At 41.5% G+C, this 17,844-nt stretch overlaps 1 protein-coding gene across 1 annotated transcript in view; it reads left to right on the top strand.

The window, feature by feature from the left end:
- Nucleotides 1–17,844, top strand: part of MCCC2 (methylcrotonyl-CoA carboxylase subunit 2) — a 73,207-nt gene that overhangs the window by 35,297 nt on the left and 20,066 nt on the right. Inside the window, exons 7-8 of the mRNA XM_077898118.1 lie at nucleotides 3,826–3,939; nucleotides 12,314–12,378. Of these exons, the coding sequence (XP_077754244.1) occupies nucleotides 3,826–3,939; nucleotides 12,314–12,378 (179 nt within the window). The remainder of the gene's footprint in view (nucleotides 1–3,825; nucleotides 3,940–12,313; nucleotides 12,379–17,844) is intronic.

The following is a 17,844-nucleotide window of genomic DNA, read 5'->3' on the forward strand; positions in this document are numbered from 1 at the left end:
CCCTGAGTGTGTGCAGAACAGGTGATGCCCTTGCACCTTACTTATGTCCTTTTCATGTCCTCTTAGTAGACAGAGCAGCAGGATTTCCCACATCATTTGTCCAGTGTGGCTCAGCCTGTGAGATCTTTGTTGTACCCTAGATGAATGCTTTGGGACACAAAGTTATTGGAGCTGTTTGGCCCTGGGGTTCCTGTGCTTTGTGAGAAGAAGGAGCAGAAACAGTGGTCGGGCTCTTCTTGGGACATATTCACCCAGTTTCATGAGTGAGCATCTGCTTAGAATTAAATGATGAGAAGAGATTCTGTAACAGTGGTGACTTCTCTAATCTCTGTTCTTTTATTTCCTCTTTACTTCTATTGTCAGAATTTGCTTTAGAGATTTTAGTGTTTATGGGACACTCATGTCCAGAGTAGCCTGTTTCTTCTTGATGAAAAGTTTGAGAATTTTGAATGTTATATACTTAGTAATTCCAGCTCTTGTTTTTTAAATTTTATAACAGCTTTATTAAGATCTAATTCACACACCATACAACTTGCCCACTTAATATGTACAGTTCAATGGTTTTTAGGATATTCACAGAGTTCAGTCAATCTTAGAACATTATCATCACTCCAAAAGGAAATGCCGTATCCATTAACAGTTACTCCCCATTTCTATCTAATCTTTCCAGCCCCAGGAAGCCACTCATCTACATTCTGTCTCTACGGATTTGCCCATGACATATTTCATTTGAAAGGGATCATATAATAAGTGGTTCCTTTCATTTACTATGATGGTTTCAAGGTTTACCCATGTCTCTTCGTTTTTCATTACTCTCTGGGATTATGGTCTGTCTCCCCTCTGGAACAGAGGAATAATTTATAACAGATGTGCTGCAGAACAGCAACAACAGAGTACTTCTAAACAAAGATTGTCCCAAGGCTTCAGATTTGCCTCTGTTGCAGTTACTTAAGGTAGATGGTTTTTGATCTCTGTGTTAGTTATCTATCGCTGCAAAACAAATTAACCCCAAATTTGGTGGATTGATTGATTGATTTGAGAGAGCAAGCAAGCACAAACAGACTGGGGAAAGGGAGAAGTGGACTCTTCACTGAGTGGGGAGCCCCATGTGGGGCTTGATCCCAGGACCCTGAGATCATGACCCGAGCCAAAGGCAGACGGTTAACCAACTGAGCCACCCAGGCACCCCCACAATTGGTACTTTAAAGTGCAGTTTATTACTCCGCAGTGTCTGTGGCACAGCTGAGCTGGTGTGGCTGCAGTCCTCTCCAGGCTGGACTGGGAAGGACCTGCCCCAGCTCTCTGCAGGCCTCACTGGGTTCCTTACGAGCTGTTGGCCAAAAGCATCCCTAGCTTCCTTCCCAAGTGGGCACCTGTATGTAGAGAGCAAGTCAGCACGTGGTAGCTGGCTGCCTCAGAGCGAACAAGCAAGTGGGCAAGAGAGAGGGATGGCAAGGTGCAAGACGTGGTCTCATAGCTGGAACACCACAGTGACACTGGCTATAATCTGTGGGCTAGAAGTCTGTTACCCGATCCACCACACCCTAAGAGGGTGGGATTGGATGGACATGACTACTGAGAGCCAGGGATCATTGGGGCCACTGTCGGTGTGTGTGTGAGAAGTGGATCGTTGAGTTCCTTGGTTTTGGGAGTACTTGTGGGGGGGAAAAAAAAACCTATGCGAAGTGCCTTTAGGAATATGGTAAAATTTCCCTGGCGTAGATGCACTAATGTGTAAGCTCTTCACTTGTGAAACTTTTCTACTAAATTGGTAAATGTTTTCTCCCCCTGTGATAGCATGGCACTCAGCTTCATTTCCCTCATTATTGTCTTAGTACGTTTCAAAACCTGCGTTCTTTTTTCTTGGTACCTCACCCACCCCACCTCCCATCCATCCTCTGAATATTTGCTGACAGTTGCTCTTTTTTCCTTTTGCTTTCAATTTGCTTTCATGGAACCTTGCTATGCCTGTTTGGTTATTTAGGTCTTACTTTTGAAATTTGTCCCTTTTTAGATTTTTGCCTCACTATAACTCTTCTCTATTTCCTTGCTTTTTTTGGTACTGAAATAGTTTGAGCTGTATCTGCTGTTCTTTACTCCTCAAGCCTTAAAGAAAAAGCCCATGAAATATTTCAAACATGCAGAAAATGTAGAGAATAGTGCAGTAACAATGGAACACTCGCGTACCCTCCACTGGGATTTACATAAAGTGTTTGCGTTTCATTTGTTTTTTCCCTCAGATTTTTAAAGAACTTATTTATTCACAGTTCATTGATTCATTCAAAATGATGTGTTGATGGATGTGTTGATTATTTGCATATCTTCGCTATTGTGAACACTGTTACCGTGGATATTTCCTGTGCTCCTTTCCTTGTGTGAGAGTTTTTCTTGCCATAGATATTTTGAAAATAAATTTCTGGATGATTGATAAGCAGAAACTATATGTGATAAGCATGTTTGTGATAATGTTGACAGTGAAATGTTGCAGCCATTTTTAATAACATACGTGAAGTAGAGAAGAATGCTTTTTGTGACAGCCATTTTGATAGAAAAATGTTAACTCCTGCTGTCCTGCGTCTTTGGATTCATACTATGTAGCATTTTTATTTCAAAATGGATCTTTGTATGACCGTAAGAAAACTGTTGGAATATTGGAATTAGTAGCAATAAGTGCTTTCACGTGGTAACTTAAAATAACCATTACAGGCGACCCCTGGGTGGTGCAGCGGTTTAGCCCCTGCCTTTGGCCCAGGCCGCGATCCTGGAGACCCGGGATCGAATCCCACGTTGGGCTTCCAGTGCATGGAGCCTGCTTCTCCCTCTGCCTATGTCTCTGCCTTTCTCTCTCTCTCTCTCTCTCTCTGTGTGTGACTATCGTAAATAAATAAATAAAAATAAATAAAAAAAAAAGAAAATAACCATTACATGTTTTTCTTATTTTTCTCTGATATTATTATTATTTTTTTTTTTTAAGATTTTATTTATTTATTCATGAGACAGAGAGAGGGAGAGAGGCCGAGACACAGGCAGAGGGAGAAGCAGGCTCCATGCAGGGAGCCTGACATGGGACTTGATCCTGGGTCTCCAGGACTACACCCTGGGCTGAAGGTGGCGCTAAACCGCTGCGCCACCGGGGCTGCCCTGATATTATTTATTTCTGCCCAAGGGTAATCAGCCAAACCTATATTCATTATTCTTTGTGTCTTACTAATCTCTAAGCAGGAGTTTTGTTTTGTTTTTTTTTTAAAGCTTTTTATGTAACATTTTAAATATATGTAAAAGTAGAGAAAACAGCACTGTGGACTCTCAGCATATGCATCACTTAGGTTCCACACAGCTGATTTGCTTTGGAATGTGATTTTCAACTGTATGCAGACGTTAGTTTTATATTTAGAACATACCATATTCTGGGTAACACAAGGTATTAACACTCATTTGGAGAATTATTTCTGTATTCTTATGAGGTAAGTGGTAATTATCGAGAAGGGTTATTATTAGTTTCAACAGAGTTTTGCTGACCTGTGGGTGGATTGCAGAGTTTCTTCTCTCCATTAGTTGATCAGGCTAATGTCCTAAAGAGCCAGTCTTCTCTCCAACAGGGAGACTGTCCATAGATTTTGTAAAAATGTGACCTAAATCCTTCAGAATGCTTTGGTAAAAGTAGTTAAGAACATACTCCAAACATTTAGAGGACCATTTTAAAAATGAAGTCTAGGGACCAGCTAATAATATCCTCTGGTACTGCAACATTTATGGCTCGATAGACCCAGAGACTATAACTGTTTAAGCTGCACTTCATGGGTTTCTTGTATGCTTGGATTTCAGATAGCGGTGGTCATGGGCTCCTGTACAGCCGGTGGTGCTTATGTCCCTGCAATGGCTGATGAAAACGTCATTGTACGCAAGCAGGGTACCATTTTCTTGGCAGGACCCCCGTTGGTAAGAACATGGTCTTGATTGAGTGAGTGAATGAGTGAAGTTAAATATACATAATATAAAATTTACCCTTCTAACCATTTTTTAAACCAGTTTTAAAAAACAAAACATTGTTTTCAAAGATTTATTTATTTTTTATTTTTAAAGATTTTATTTATTTATTCATGAGAAACACAGAGAGGAGAGAGAGAGAGAGGCAGAGACACAGGCAGAGGGAGAAGCAGGCTCCATGCAGGGAGCCCGATGTGGGACTCGATTCCGGGTCTCCAGGATCACGCCCTGGGCTGAAGGTGGCGCTAAACCGCTGAACCAACCGGGCTGCCCTATTTATTTTTTTAGAGAGAGAGAGAGAGAGAACACAACCAGGGTGTGGCAAGGCAGAGGGAGAGAATCCTCAAACAGACTCCTCACTGAGTGCAGAGCCTGACATGAGGCTCGATCTCACAACCCTGAGATCATGACCTGAGTGGAAACCAAGAGTTGGATGCTTAACCGACTGAGCCACCCACACATCCCTATTCTTTTTATTTTTTATTTTTAAAGATTTTATTTATTTACTTACTTATTTACTCATGAGACACACACACACAGAGAGAGAGAGAGAGAGAGAGAGAGAGAGAGACAGGCACAGGCAGAGGGAGAGGGAGAAGCAGGCTGCCTGCAGGGAGCCTGACACGGGACTCGATCCTGGGTCTTCAGGATCAGGCCCTGGGCTGAAGGTGGCACTAAACCGCTGAGCCACCTGGGCTGCCCCCACACATCCCCATTCTAACCACTTTTAAGTGCACAGTTCTGTGGCACTAGTATATTCACATTATTGTGCAACCATCACCACCATCCATCTCCAGAACTTTCTTATATGCTCCAGCTGAAAATCTGTGCCCATTAAACATTAACTCCCGGGATGCCTGGGTGGCTCAGCGGTTAAGTGCCTGCCTCTGGCTTTTAAAGATTTTTAAATAAAATCTTATAAAAAACCAAAAAACATTAACTCCCTATTCTCTCCAATCTCCACTGCTCCTGGCTACTATAATTCTCTTTTTTCTATGAATTTGATTACTGTTAGGTACATTGTATAAGTGGAATCATACAATATCTATCCTTTGTGATTGGCATATTTTACTCAGGATAATGTCTTCAAGATTTACCATGTTGCTGCATACATGAGAACTTCCTTTTAAGGCTGAATAATATTCCATTGCATGTATATACAACATTTTGTTTATTAACTCATCCATGAGTGGACTTTTGAGTTGCTTCCAATTTGGGGCTATTATGAATAATGCTGTATGAGTGTTCAAATATATCTGTTTAAGTCCCTGCTTTCATTTTTTTGGGTATATGCTCAGAAGTGGAATTGCTGGATTGTGTTTAATTAATTATGTGTTTTAATTTTTTGAGAAGCCACTCATTTCATTTTATTGCTGAGTAATATTTCATTGTATGGATAGGCAGCATTTTGTTTATCCATTTATCATTGATAAATCATTGGGGTTGTTTCCAGTGTTTGGATATTATGAATAACGCTGCTATGCACATTCATATCCAAGTTTAAGTGGGTATGTTTTCCTTTATAATGTTTATATACTAGTGTGTACGATTGCTAGGTCACATGGTTTTTTAATATTTTATTTATTTATTCATGAAAGACAGAGACATAGACACAGGCAGAAGGAGAAGCAGGCTCCCTGCGGGGAGCCCTGATGGGGACTCAATCCCAGGACCCTGGGATCATGCCCTGAGCCAAAGGCAGACGCTCAACTGCTGAGCTACCCAGGTGTCCCTCATTTAGGTTTTGATTTGCATTTCCCTAATGTCTAATGATGTTGAGCATCTTTCACGTGCTTGTTGGTTGTTTGTAGATCTTCTTTGGAGAGATATCTATTCAGCTCCTTTGCCCACTTTTTTTTTTAAAGATTTTTATTTATTTATTCATGAGAGACACAGAGAGGCAGAGACACAGGCAGAGAGAGAAGCAGGCTCCTGTAGGGAGCCTAATGTGGGACTTGATCCCAGGACCCTGGGATCATGCCCTGAGCCAAAGGCAGACACGCAATCACTGAGCCACCCAGGCATCCCCTTTGCCCACATTTTAAATTGGGCTATTTGTTGAATTGTGAGAATTCTTTATATGTTCTGGATACAAATATTTTCTTTCTGAGAATTATCTTCACTTTCTTTAGCGGTATCTTCCTTTGAAGCATGAAAATGTTTAATTTTGATAAAGTTCAGTTTATGCATTTTTTTCTTTGCTGTGCTTTTGGTGTAATATCTGTGAAAGTTTTGCCTGTTGCAAGATCATGAAGATTTAATACTTTGGTTTCTTCTAAGTTTTAGCTCTTACTTTTAGGTTCATAATTCATTTTTAGTTAGTTTGGGTAGGTTTAAGGAAGGAATCCACCATTGTTCTGTATGTTGATATGTAGTTGGCCCAGTATCATTTGTTGAATGGCTAATGAAATAAACTTTTACTTACTTTTTCTTCTACCTCAATTGTGCTTTTGTTTGACTCAGGGTCACTAGAAGTTGGTAAACAAGGTGCTTGCACATACTATGTCAACTTTTGTATAAAACGGGGCAGATTATACATTTGTAAGCTTGTGTATGCATAAAGAAACTCTGGAAAAGATACAATAAACATAGTTTTAATGCAGAGGAGTTGAAACAGGGCAGGAGAGAGACCTTTGCCTTTTTGTGTGTGTGCTGAACATAAACATTTTGAGACCTTTGACTTTCTGAGTCTTGTGAAAACATTACCTTTTCAAAAAGGTTAAGTTAAAAAAAAGAAGGAACAAGTTAGAATAGCTATGAGAAGTGCTCTAAATTTCTGATCCTAGTAATCTTTATGAATCACTGGTAGGGCAAGCTACATAATTTGCAGACCGCAGTGCAAAATGAAGGTCCAGGACCCCTTGTTCAAAAAGGAGGAAAAAGTACCTGTTAAAGGTACTAAAATATAAAACATTTTCCTTCTTTGGTACCTTTACCTGTTTTTTATTTGCTATTTAAGTACATGCTCCTTCAAGCATAGACTACTCCCCTTCTCAGGCATCTGTGCTTTCAGTGGGCCCACCATTCAACTCCTGGTGGACATGTGACCCCCCCAAGGATATGCAGCCTCCATGTTGGGTTGTGCTGGATATCCAGATGGGCAAGGGACGAAACGCTGTCCCTTAGCTCCCACCCGTACCTCCACTGAGTCACATGCTGGAGAATACACCTCAGCACCACCAGCCCAGGAAAGGGATGCTGCTGCTGTGCTCCACCGTGAGACACCAGGGAGTGCCTACCTGATTCTGATCTTCCCTTTGCCCATACCAGGCCCCCATGGGGGATAGGTGTAATAGTCGCAAGACAGGGATGGGGAGGAGCAAATAGGACAGAGCCCTGGACCTAGGCACCAGATGGCAGGGAAGCAGGGGGCCAAGAACCTTTTACAGAAAGATGATGGGAGGCAGATGAGTAAGAGCCAAGGCTCTGAACCCCAACACAGACTCCCCATTGTGCCATCAGACTTCATTTACAGAACACATATTTAAAGATAAGATTAGGATTTCAGTAGGGTAACCATTGACCATTAAACGCCAAGCACAGAGCCCTTCTGAGAGTGAGATCCTGCAGCCTTACTGGTGAGCTGCCTGTGTTGCAGGACTGAGGAGTAGATTATGTAATCTTGGGCTCTTCCCCATCTTCTCTTTGGTCAGCTCCATGCTGGTGATGTTCAGTAATGCCGTCTTTGCTATGCTTGTGTCACTTCAGTTGGATAAAGAGAGGGTAGATGAAGCCACACGTAATTACTACATCATACAACAAAATGTCCCATTATTTAAGTGAAATCTAAGAATATTATATAGGTAAGAAGAATGTCAAGGGTATTATAAAACCGTAATATCCACACAATGGAATATGGAAAAGAATGAAGTTCTGACACAACTACAGAACACAGCTACAACATAGATGAACCTTGAAAACATTATGTGAGACACAAAAGGAAAAAATATTGTAAAATTCCACTTCCATGATATATATAGAATAAGCAAACTCATACAGACTGCAAGTAGGTAAGTGGTTGCCAGGGACCAAGAGGAGGGTAGAATGGAGAGTGACTGTAGTGAGTATGGGCTTTCTTTTGGGAGTGAGGAAACTTCTGGAATTAGGTGGAGTTGGTAGTTCCACAACCGTGTGAATATACAAAAAAAACCCCACTGAATTGTATTCTTCAAATGTGAATTTTATGGTACATGAATTGTCTCAGGAAGTAAGCTTATTGCTTCAAAAGTCTAACAAAAAAGTCACCTTTGGTTTTGGAATAGTAACACAAATGTATTAAAAAGTATGTTAAAAAGAGTTTGTGCCTGCTTTGATGTGAAGTATGTGTATTTTCCAAATGATTATGTTCATTTTAAATTTTACTGAGGATCAGGTAAGTTTGAAGAGCTGCCATTTTATTTTATTTATTTATATTTATTTATATATATATATTTTATAAATTTATTTTTTATTGGTGTTCAATTTGCCAACATATAGAATAACACCCAGTACTCATCCCATCAAGTGCCCCCCTCAGTGCCCGTCACCAGTCACCCCCACCCTCCGCCCACCTCCCCTTCTACCACCCCTAGTTCGTTTCCCAGTTAGGAGTCTCTCATGTTCTGTCTCCCTTTCTGATATTTCCCACTCATTTTTTCTCCTTTCCCCTTTATTCCCTATCACTATTTTTTATATTCCCCAAATGAATGAGACCATATGTTTGTCCTTCTCTGATTGACTTATTTCACTCAGCATAATACCCTCCAGTTCCATCCACGTCGAAGCAAATGGTGGGTATTTGTCGTTTCTATTTATTTATTTTTAAAGATTTTATTTATTTATCCACCAGAGACACACAGACAGAGCCAGAGATACAGGCAGAGGGAGAAGCAGGCTCCATGCAGGGAGCCGGAGTGGGACTCGATCCCAGGACTCCAGGATCCCGCCCTGAGCCAAAGGCAGATGCCCAACCACTGAGCCACCCAGGTGTCCCCAAGAGCTGCTATTTTAAATGTGATAAGAGTTTCAAGGCATTATTCAAAAGACCTGTGGTATCAGTTATTCTTTGATATTTTTCTAGCTATGAGTGATACTTATCATTGGTTAATGGTAGGAGAATTCATTTGGAATTTACCTTTGTCTAGTGAAGGGTACAGACCTTCAGTAGTTTTTAGGTGTTTTTTCTTAAGGAATGAGTAAAGATAGGACTAAAATTTGAACACGTCATTTTGGGACTGTGCGTAGCATCATAATACTGAAATAACACTAGCGGTTTTCAAGAGAAGAGTTTGTGGAAAGGGTGCACTTGCAGCCTAAGCAGGCTCCATGCAGTTTGGTCAGTGGATGCAAATTTACCTTAGCAAGGAGCAGTTTAGCAGCCAAAGTCGGCAGTCTTCCTAGACAACTGAACTCTGTTGTGTAGCCTACACTGAAAGACCATGTTTACAGGTTAAAAAAGAAAAAAAAAAGGAAGCAGCAGCAGAAATCTCATCTATCTGCTTGAGGCTTCTAAATTTTGACACTTGTTTTACTGAAAATTGCAAAAGATTCCATGCATAACGTCTGGTTGAGTTGTTATAGCTTTCCGTTGCTTAAAGTGGTTGGAAAAATGCATACCAATAAAACAAGCTTTTTTTTTTTTTTTTTTTTTTTTAAGACAAGCTTTTGAAGAAGCTTTTTGTTCCTGTGTCTTCTGAACTTGTTTTGATATTTATCATCTTTGCACCTGTCACAGTATCAAGCATGTTGTGGGTGGTCAGTAAATATTAACCAATGACAAATCCTTATTTTATCAGTTGATATTAGTCAGATCCTTAGAAATAAACAGTCTATTGGTGGCTTATTCCTTTATACAACTTTAAATATCCAAACACCTCTTACAATTATTGTCTGGGCTGAAGGCTATTTTACACTGAATATTTTGGGAGGAAGAGAACCAAGAATTCAGTTCTGTGGGTGGAATAATTGGAGGTGAAAATTTTAATTGTTTCTCTGTGTGATAATATTTTGTTTAAGACAGAGTTTTTTTTTTTTTTAAGATTTTATTTATTTATTCATGAGAGACACACAGAGAGAGGCAGAGACACAGGCAGAGGGAGAAGCAGGCTCCATGCAGGGAGCCCGACGTGGGACTCGATCCCGGGTCTCTAGGATCAGGCCCTGGGCCGAAGGCAGCGCTAAACTGCTGAGCCACCCGGGTTGCCCAAGACAGAGCTTTTGATGTAGTGAATAATAAGTCCTTTCTGTGCTGCAATTTAGATAAATGTTCATTGTTCCAAAAGCTTTTCCTATTTGAAGAATAAGAAATCAATCAACCCAAAGAAGTAGGAATCAGTAAGCAACTCCTCTAAGGGGTCAGGTTGGCATTTGTTACTAAATGGTTTTTCTTTCTTTTCTGTTAGAATTTCTCGGGCTCTGATGAAGTCATTCTTAATATAGTACTTGAGGTCTTTCATTTTGATCATTTTCTGCTGAATCATTTTTTATTTTTTAAATTTTATTTAAATTAGATTAATTAACATATAGTATATTATTAGTTTCAGAGGTAGAGATCAGTGATTCATCAGTCTTGTATCACACCAGTGCTCATTATAGCATGTGCCCTCCTTAATGCCTATCACCCAGACACCCCATCCCCACATGCACCTCCCCTCCAGCAACCCTCAGTTTGTTTCCTATGATCAAGAGTCTCTTCTGGGGCAGTCTGGGTGGCTCAGTGGTTTGGCTCTGCCTTCAGCCCAGGGCGTGATCCTAGAGACCCAGGATCGAGTCCCGCATCGGGCTCCCTGCGTGGAGCCTGCTTGTCCCTCTGCCTGTGTTTCTGCCTCTCTCTCTCTCTCTCTCTCTCTGTTTCTCTTGTGAATGGATAAATAAAATCTTAAAAAAAAAAAAAAAAAAAAAAAAGGAGTCTCTTCTGGTTTGTCTCCCTCTCTGATTTCATCATGTTTTATTTTTTCTTCTCTTCCCTTATGATCCTCTGTTTCTTAAACTCCACATATGAGTTAGATCATATGATGATTATCTTTCTCTGATTGACTTATTTTGCTTTGCATAATACCTTTTAGTTCCATCCATGTCTTTGCAAATGGCAAGATTTCATTTTTTTGATGGCTGAGTAGTACATTGCATATACACACAGACACACCACACAATACCACATCTTTGTCTGTTCATCTGTCGATGGACATCTGGGCTCTTCCCCTAGTTTGGCTGTTGGGACATTGCTGCTATAAACATTGGGGTGCAAGTGCCCTTCAGATCACTACATTTGTATCTTTGGGGTAAATAACCAGTAGTGCAATTGCTGGATCATAGGGTAGCTCTGTTTTTCAGAGTGGCTGCAGCAGCTTACATTCCCACCAACAGTATAATAGGGTTTCCCTTTCTCCACATCCTCACCAACATCTGTCATTTCCTGACTTGTTACTTTTTCTGCTGAATCTTAGATGTGGGTAATCTTAGAGATTTTTTGGCATCATAAAGGTATTGCACTTTTAAGAGTTTGTGATAGTTACTGCAGTTTTTCCGGATGGTCCAAAAAAGGCATTAATTCATTAAGGGTACTGAACTTTTAGGGACGAATACAATACAGTTCCTGCCATCAAGGAATTCACAGTAGAAAGGAGCCAACAGAGGCACATGCAGATTACTGACATGCACAGTCTGCAGATGCCCTGTTGGAGGCGCATAAGGAGTATTCTTGGACCACAGATGAGCAAGCATTGTTCTCTTATTGCTTTGGAGTGTCATTAATGATGAAAAGTCCTGCACAGGTCAGGAAAGGTCACATGGGTTCCCCAGGTGAGTGACAGGGAGCAGGGAGCGCAGGCAGTGGGAAGAGCATATGCATAGCACAAAAGCTTTAACATGCATAAGGTAGGAGAAGGAGAGCAGGCGTTTAGCCTGGAAATACCCCGATTCACTTCAGGTTCCATTGTTGCTCTGGAGCTGTGGGGAAGTTCCTTAGGCTGGCTTCAGATTTTTCATCTGTAGAGTAGAGACAGTTTTTTCTAGGTTTGCTGAGTAGTAGGTGGAATAAGAAAACAAAATCTGGGGGTGCCTAGGTGGCTCAGCTGGTTAAGTGTCCTGTCCACCTCTTGATCTCAGCTCAGGTCTTGATCTCAGGGTCTTGAGTCTGATCCCTGCACTGGGCTCCATGCTGGATGTGGAGCCTACTTAAAAACTTTTTTTTTTTTAATGTAAAAAAAGAGAAAGAAAATAAAACCTCTAGCTCTGTGGAAGAGGGAGTGGTAATAAGCATAGGCAGGTTAGAAGTCGTGCACGGTAGGTAAGCATTTTTACGTCTCAGTTGGGCACAACTCACCATGGACTTTTATCCTTGCTGTAGGTGAAAGCCGCAACCAAGGAAGAAGTGTCAGCTGAGGATCTTGGAGGTGCCGATCTGCATTGCAGGTGAGACTGAAGCACTTGTTTCTTTCAAGGATTCATTGCCATCTCTTTGTTGAAGAGAGAGTTTGATTATTTTTTCTAAGAATTAAACTTGCCAGATCCAACCGCAGTTTATCTGTTCTTGAGCTATTGTTAGGGTTCAGTTCTTTGAATTGTAGAGTTGTATTTCTAAGCTAGAACATCAGCTTTTACATTATAGCCTAAAAAGACTGGGGAGACAGGTATCTCCTTTCTTTTTTTTTTTTTTTAAGATTTTATTTATTTATTTATGAGACACCCAAAGAGAGAGGGAGTTACATAGGCAGAGGGAGAAGCAGACTCCCTGAGGGGAACCCGATGTGGGACTCGATCCCAGACCAGGATCACGCCCTGAGCCAAAGGCAGACGCTCAACCACTAAGCTGCCTAAGCGTCCCACATTTCTCATTTCTTTAACAAATATCCATCAAGCACCTGTTATGTGGCAGACACTGTTCTAGATGTTCAAGGTTATATGATAGACATTGTCTTTGACCTCAGGGAGCTTAACATGCTAGTCAGGGAGGTGGCTGATAAATAATTACCAAAAAATGATAAATGATATGTGTACATGTGTTAAGGCCTGTAAAGAAGTATAGGGAGAGCATATAGAAGGTCGATCCAGGAGATCCCTGGGTGGTTCAGTGGTTTAGCCGCTGCCTTTGGCCCAGGGCGTGCTCCTGGAGACCTGGGATCGAGTCCCACTTGGGCTCCCTGCATGGAGCCTGCTTCTCCCTCTGCCTGTGTTTCTGCCTCTCTCTCTCTCCCTCTGTATGTCTCTGATAAATAAATAAAATCTTAAAAAAAAAAAAAAAAAAAAAGGCTGATCCAGCCCACTGGTGTGCAGGTCTTATGACTTTGGTTTTTGGGGTTTTTTAAAAGATTTTATTTTATTTTTAGAGAGCACAAGTAAGGAGGGACAGCAGGAGAGGGAGAGAGAGTAAATCCCAACCAGGCTTCATGCTTAGCATGAAGCTTGTTGTGAGGCTCAGTCTCATGACCCTGAGATCATGACCTGAGCCGAAGTCAGGAGTTGGATGCTCAATTGACTGAGCCACCCAGGAACCCCATGGCATTGTTAAATTAATATTTGTTAAGTGGAGCACAGAGTGCTGGATGGTGAGCAACAACAGACCACAGGAGAAATTGAAATGGACAAGTTTATTACTCACAGAACCTGGAGGAAGTCCATAGCATGCCTCGAGGGGCTACGCTGGGAGCTCAAGGCAGAGTACAGACAGGCAGAACCTGCGCACATTTTTCTTCTTCGGGTCTGTTGTTGGAGCGGAGTGCCTGGGGGTTCCCAGGCCAAGGCTAGTTTAGTCAATTCAAGTTAAAAGATTGATATTTTGTTTGGTTCCCCATGGGTCTTATGCACATAAGGCATACAGGGAGGAGCTGGGAGGCAGAGGAGACTTGCTCACAAGGGTTGTTCGGGAAGTCACATGAGGACTTGGATGTGCTGGGAATCTGTGGCTGCTCTCTAGCACATATGCTTACACAAGTGGGCTGGAGGCAGTTGAATGTGCCTGCAGTCCGCTCAGCCAAACAACAGATGCTGAGGCAGCTGCACCATGGAGCGGCTTAGCTAAATGCTCAACATCAGGTAAATGCAGAAAAGCTGGTTCTCTGGGGAAGGAAAAAGTCCTGCTTTGTGGCATCTGCCAATGCCTATGGTGTAAATGATCCCACCAAGGCTGATTGCAAGGCCCCAGCAGGACACCACTGAGTGTGGAATCAGCAGGAGGTGCACACAGTTGGCTCTCATGAGTCAGTCCTGAGCTGGCTCCATCGTGTCCCTGGCCCATTCGTTAGAGGTTACTATTTCAGGGGGTACAAAGACCTAGAGTTCTGTGAGGATTAAATGAGATGATAGGTGTAAACTGCTTGAAACAATACCTGCTTTAAATAAGTACCTATAAATCTTAACTGCCATTATTTTTATTGTTGTTGTTTATCATAACTTGTCATTAAAGAGTGGACTTATTTTTTTATATAAATTTATTTTTTATTGGTGTTCAATTTGCCAACATATAGAATAGCACCCAGTGCTCATCCCATCAAGTGCCCCCCTCAGTGCCTGTCACCCAGCCACTCCCACCCCCCGCCCACCTCCCTTTCTACCACCCCTAGTTCGTTTCCCAGAGTTAGGAGTCTCTCATGTTCTGTCTCCCTTTCTGATATTTCCCAAGAATGGACTTATTTTTTTAAGAGCAATTAGGAAACCATTGAAGAGTTTTAAGGAGAGATGTGCCATTATCAAATATTTCATTAGAAAGTCACTCTGGCTGTTAAACAGAACATTTAGGGAGTTGGCATGAGTCTGCCTGAGGGACCAGTCAGGGAGTTTTATCAGTGGCAATAGGTGAGAGATGCTGGTGGCTTAGATGGTTCTGGTGGTAGTGCACGTATGGAAAGTGATCAGTTTTGAGCTCTGTTTTAGAGATAGGTTTGAAGGACTTGTTGGTGGATTTCATACAAAGGCTGTAGGAAAGTGAGGTGACAAAGATTTCACTTCCTGAGATTGGGAGGATGGGAGGAGGAGGAGATCTGGGGATGGGGTGGGGGGATCAGGTGTTTCTTTTGGACCTGATATATTTGAGGTGCTTGAGACATCCAAGTAGGCATGCTGGCTGAGTGGGCAGTTAATTGACGAGTCTGCAGCCAAAGTCAGTGCTGGATATCTTTTTTTGGGAATCGTCAGCATAGAAGTAGAATTTGAACCTATGGGAATAGATGATCTAGCTTACCTCAAGCTAAGTGTAGATAAAGAAGAGAGCCTTGGACCGTCCCTGAAGAAGCCAGGCATACCTGGCAAGGAGATCTAATCATTGAGCTCTGTGGCCTGCAGGTGCATAAACCTCTTTTTGTGCTGCCAGACCTCAAACCCAGGGAGGCAGGTGACTGTGGGAGCAGCCTGGTAGGTAGGTAGGTAAGAGAGACAGGTAAAACATTCTACTTTAGCATCAAAGAACACTGCTACGCCTTTAGAAACGTTATTTGAGGGATCTACACAAGCCTCAATTTTCTCTTCGTTCCTTTCTGAGTGTTCACCGTGGGTAAATTGATGGCACTAAGTATTGTGAGTAACATGGAACAATTTTACACCTGGTGTCTGCCCTCAAGGATTAATAATTTCATTATACAAATAAGAGAAATAAACAGAACTAAAAAACAATTACAAAAGTGAATCTGCTAGCATGCTCTCATTTTCCAGTTAGGAGAAGTGGTTAAGGGAGTGGCGTTTAGGTTGGCCAGGAAAAGCTCAAGGTGAGCCTGAGTGTGGAACAGAACACTTGTTTATTTACAGTGAGCAGAAGTGTACAGGTGGCCACACTGCATTGCTCTGATCACACTGACCATGGCAGGGATACAGTGGCTTGGGTGTTTCAGCTTAGAGGGACGAGAATGCAGGGAGAGTAGGGTGAGTGGGGTATGGGACAAAGTGGGCTGCCACTGCTTGTGGTTGCTTAACGAGGACGAGATGAAAGTATTTGAGGAGCATTAATTTAAAAAATTTTATCTTGACTATTCTAACAAAAGTCATCTGGTGCCCATAAAAGCTGTCGGCGGTATACCGAGTTAGGGGGGTAGCTTCTGGAATTCGTCTTCTGTTTGCTTTACTTACTACCTTGTGGCTGGACAAACTAGTTAACTTCATTGAGCCTCATGACTTCACATGCAAAGTGAAAATAAGAACAGTCCCCACCTCAGCACAGTGTCTGGTGCCTGGTAAGTGCCCTATTACCACTAGCTATGATTACTCATAATAACCTGTTTAAAATCACAGGACAGTGATTATGTGGTTACAGCTTTTTTTTGAACAGTGTAATAAGATTTAGTAGTCACAAATTGCTTTGGGTTTCTTCTCTTTGTAAATACATATTTAAGCCTCTCTCATTAGCCGTCCTGAGGAATTAATTTGACACAAAGACTTCCATAATACAGTGTTTCATCAGAGGCTTCCCTTTCCTGCTGTTTTGGTAAATACTAGGCAGTTTTTAAAAGAAAGCGTTTTCTTTTAAATATTGACTGATTTGCAAAGTAGTTCCTTCTGCTTCTGTTTGCTTTCTGAATTACTACAGTGTAGCTAGAGGTCTGCAGTTATAGCTGGTATGGTGTATGAAGCATTTAAAGGTATGGTTAGTCATAAAATGTCATGTTAAGTTCGAAAAACTGAAGGGCCTACCATTTGCAAAATGTTGCAGGGCTATAGCAAGGAGTAAACATGGTCTTTACTCTTCATTTAGAAGCACCCAATCCAGAGGTGGAGAGTGCCCTCAAACCAGCATGAGAACCCAGTCCTACGAAACCGCTGTCAAGGCATTTTCCCTAGACGAGACATCACAATTTAGATTGCAACAGATTTGTCCTTACTCATAAAATGAGCCAAAATTCTATTTTTTTCAGATAGGTATTTTTGCCTTTACAGTCATTTTATTGATTTATTTTTTTAAAAGTTTATTTTTAAGTAATCTTTATCCCCATAGGGGGGATAAAGTGCGATTTGAACTTACAACCCTGAGATGAAGAGTTAGTTGCATGCTCCACTGACTGAGCCAGCCAGGTGCCCCTACAGTTACTGATTGATTAGTTGATTTTAGAGAGAGAGAGTGCGTGCACATGCACATACAAAGGGAGGAGGGGCAGAGGGAGACAGAATCCCAAACAGACTCAATCCCATGACCCTGAGATCATGGCCTGGGCCAAAACCAAGAGTCTGATGCTCATTCAGGTGTGCCACCCAGGTGCAGTTTCTTTTAATACCATATTATAGAATCGGTAAATCTCCATATGAGATAAAAAGCCATGTAATCAGAACAAAACTAATAACCAGAGCAAGCCCATGCTTCATTCACAGTGAATTTGAAATTGAACAGGAACGTCTGTGGCCCTTATCACAGTTCTGTTTTAGTGATACTCATTTTTGCCATTGATCTGAGAGACACAGTCTTCAAGCCTTTAGTTACCTGTGAAAGCTTACCCTTAAGGTGTAACCTTGTAAAGTAGGGACCTCAGCAGTCTCTCTGAAATGAGAGACCATAGTTGGATCTTTGTTAGGAGCTCAGTTAGTTACAGACCCTTTGTAGTTATGGACTACATCATGGAAGTGTGCCATCTGTGGTGTTGAACTGCCATCATATACAGTTTTGTTTGAGGTGCATGGGATGCACATTGAATAGAAGTCCTCGTCAGCAAGGCTCTCTGGTCTAGTAGAAGAAGGTCAATATTGAGAAATAGAAGGTGTGGATTCTTACACAGCTAGCTACTGGTAGTCCTAGGGCAAGGTACTTAATTTATGTAGACCTCAAGTTTTCCTCTTTGTAATAAAAGGATAATACTGTCTTGCCAGGGACACGATGAGAATCAAATCAGGTGATGTATGTTTATTTTATTTGTTTATTTTTTAAGATTTTATTTATTTATTCATAAGAGACCTCAAAGAGAGAGG

Source organism: Canis aureus, chromosome 5, assembly GCF_053574225.1.
Source record: "Canis aureus isolate CA01 chromosome 5, VMU_Caureus_v.1.0, whole genome shotgun sequence".
NCBI classification, from domain to species: domain Eukaryota; kingdom Metazoa; phylum Chordata; class Mammalia; order Carnivora; family Canidae; genus Canis; species Canis aureus.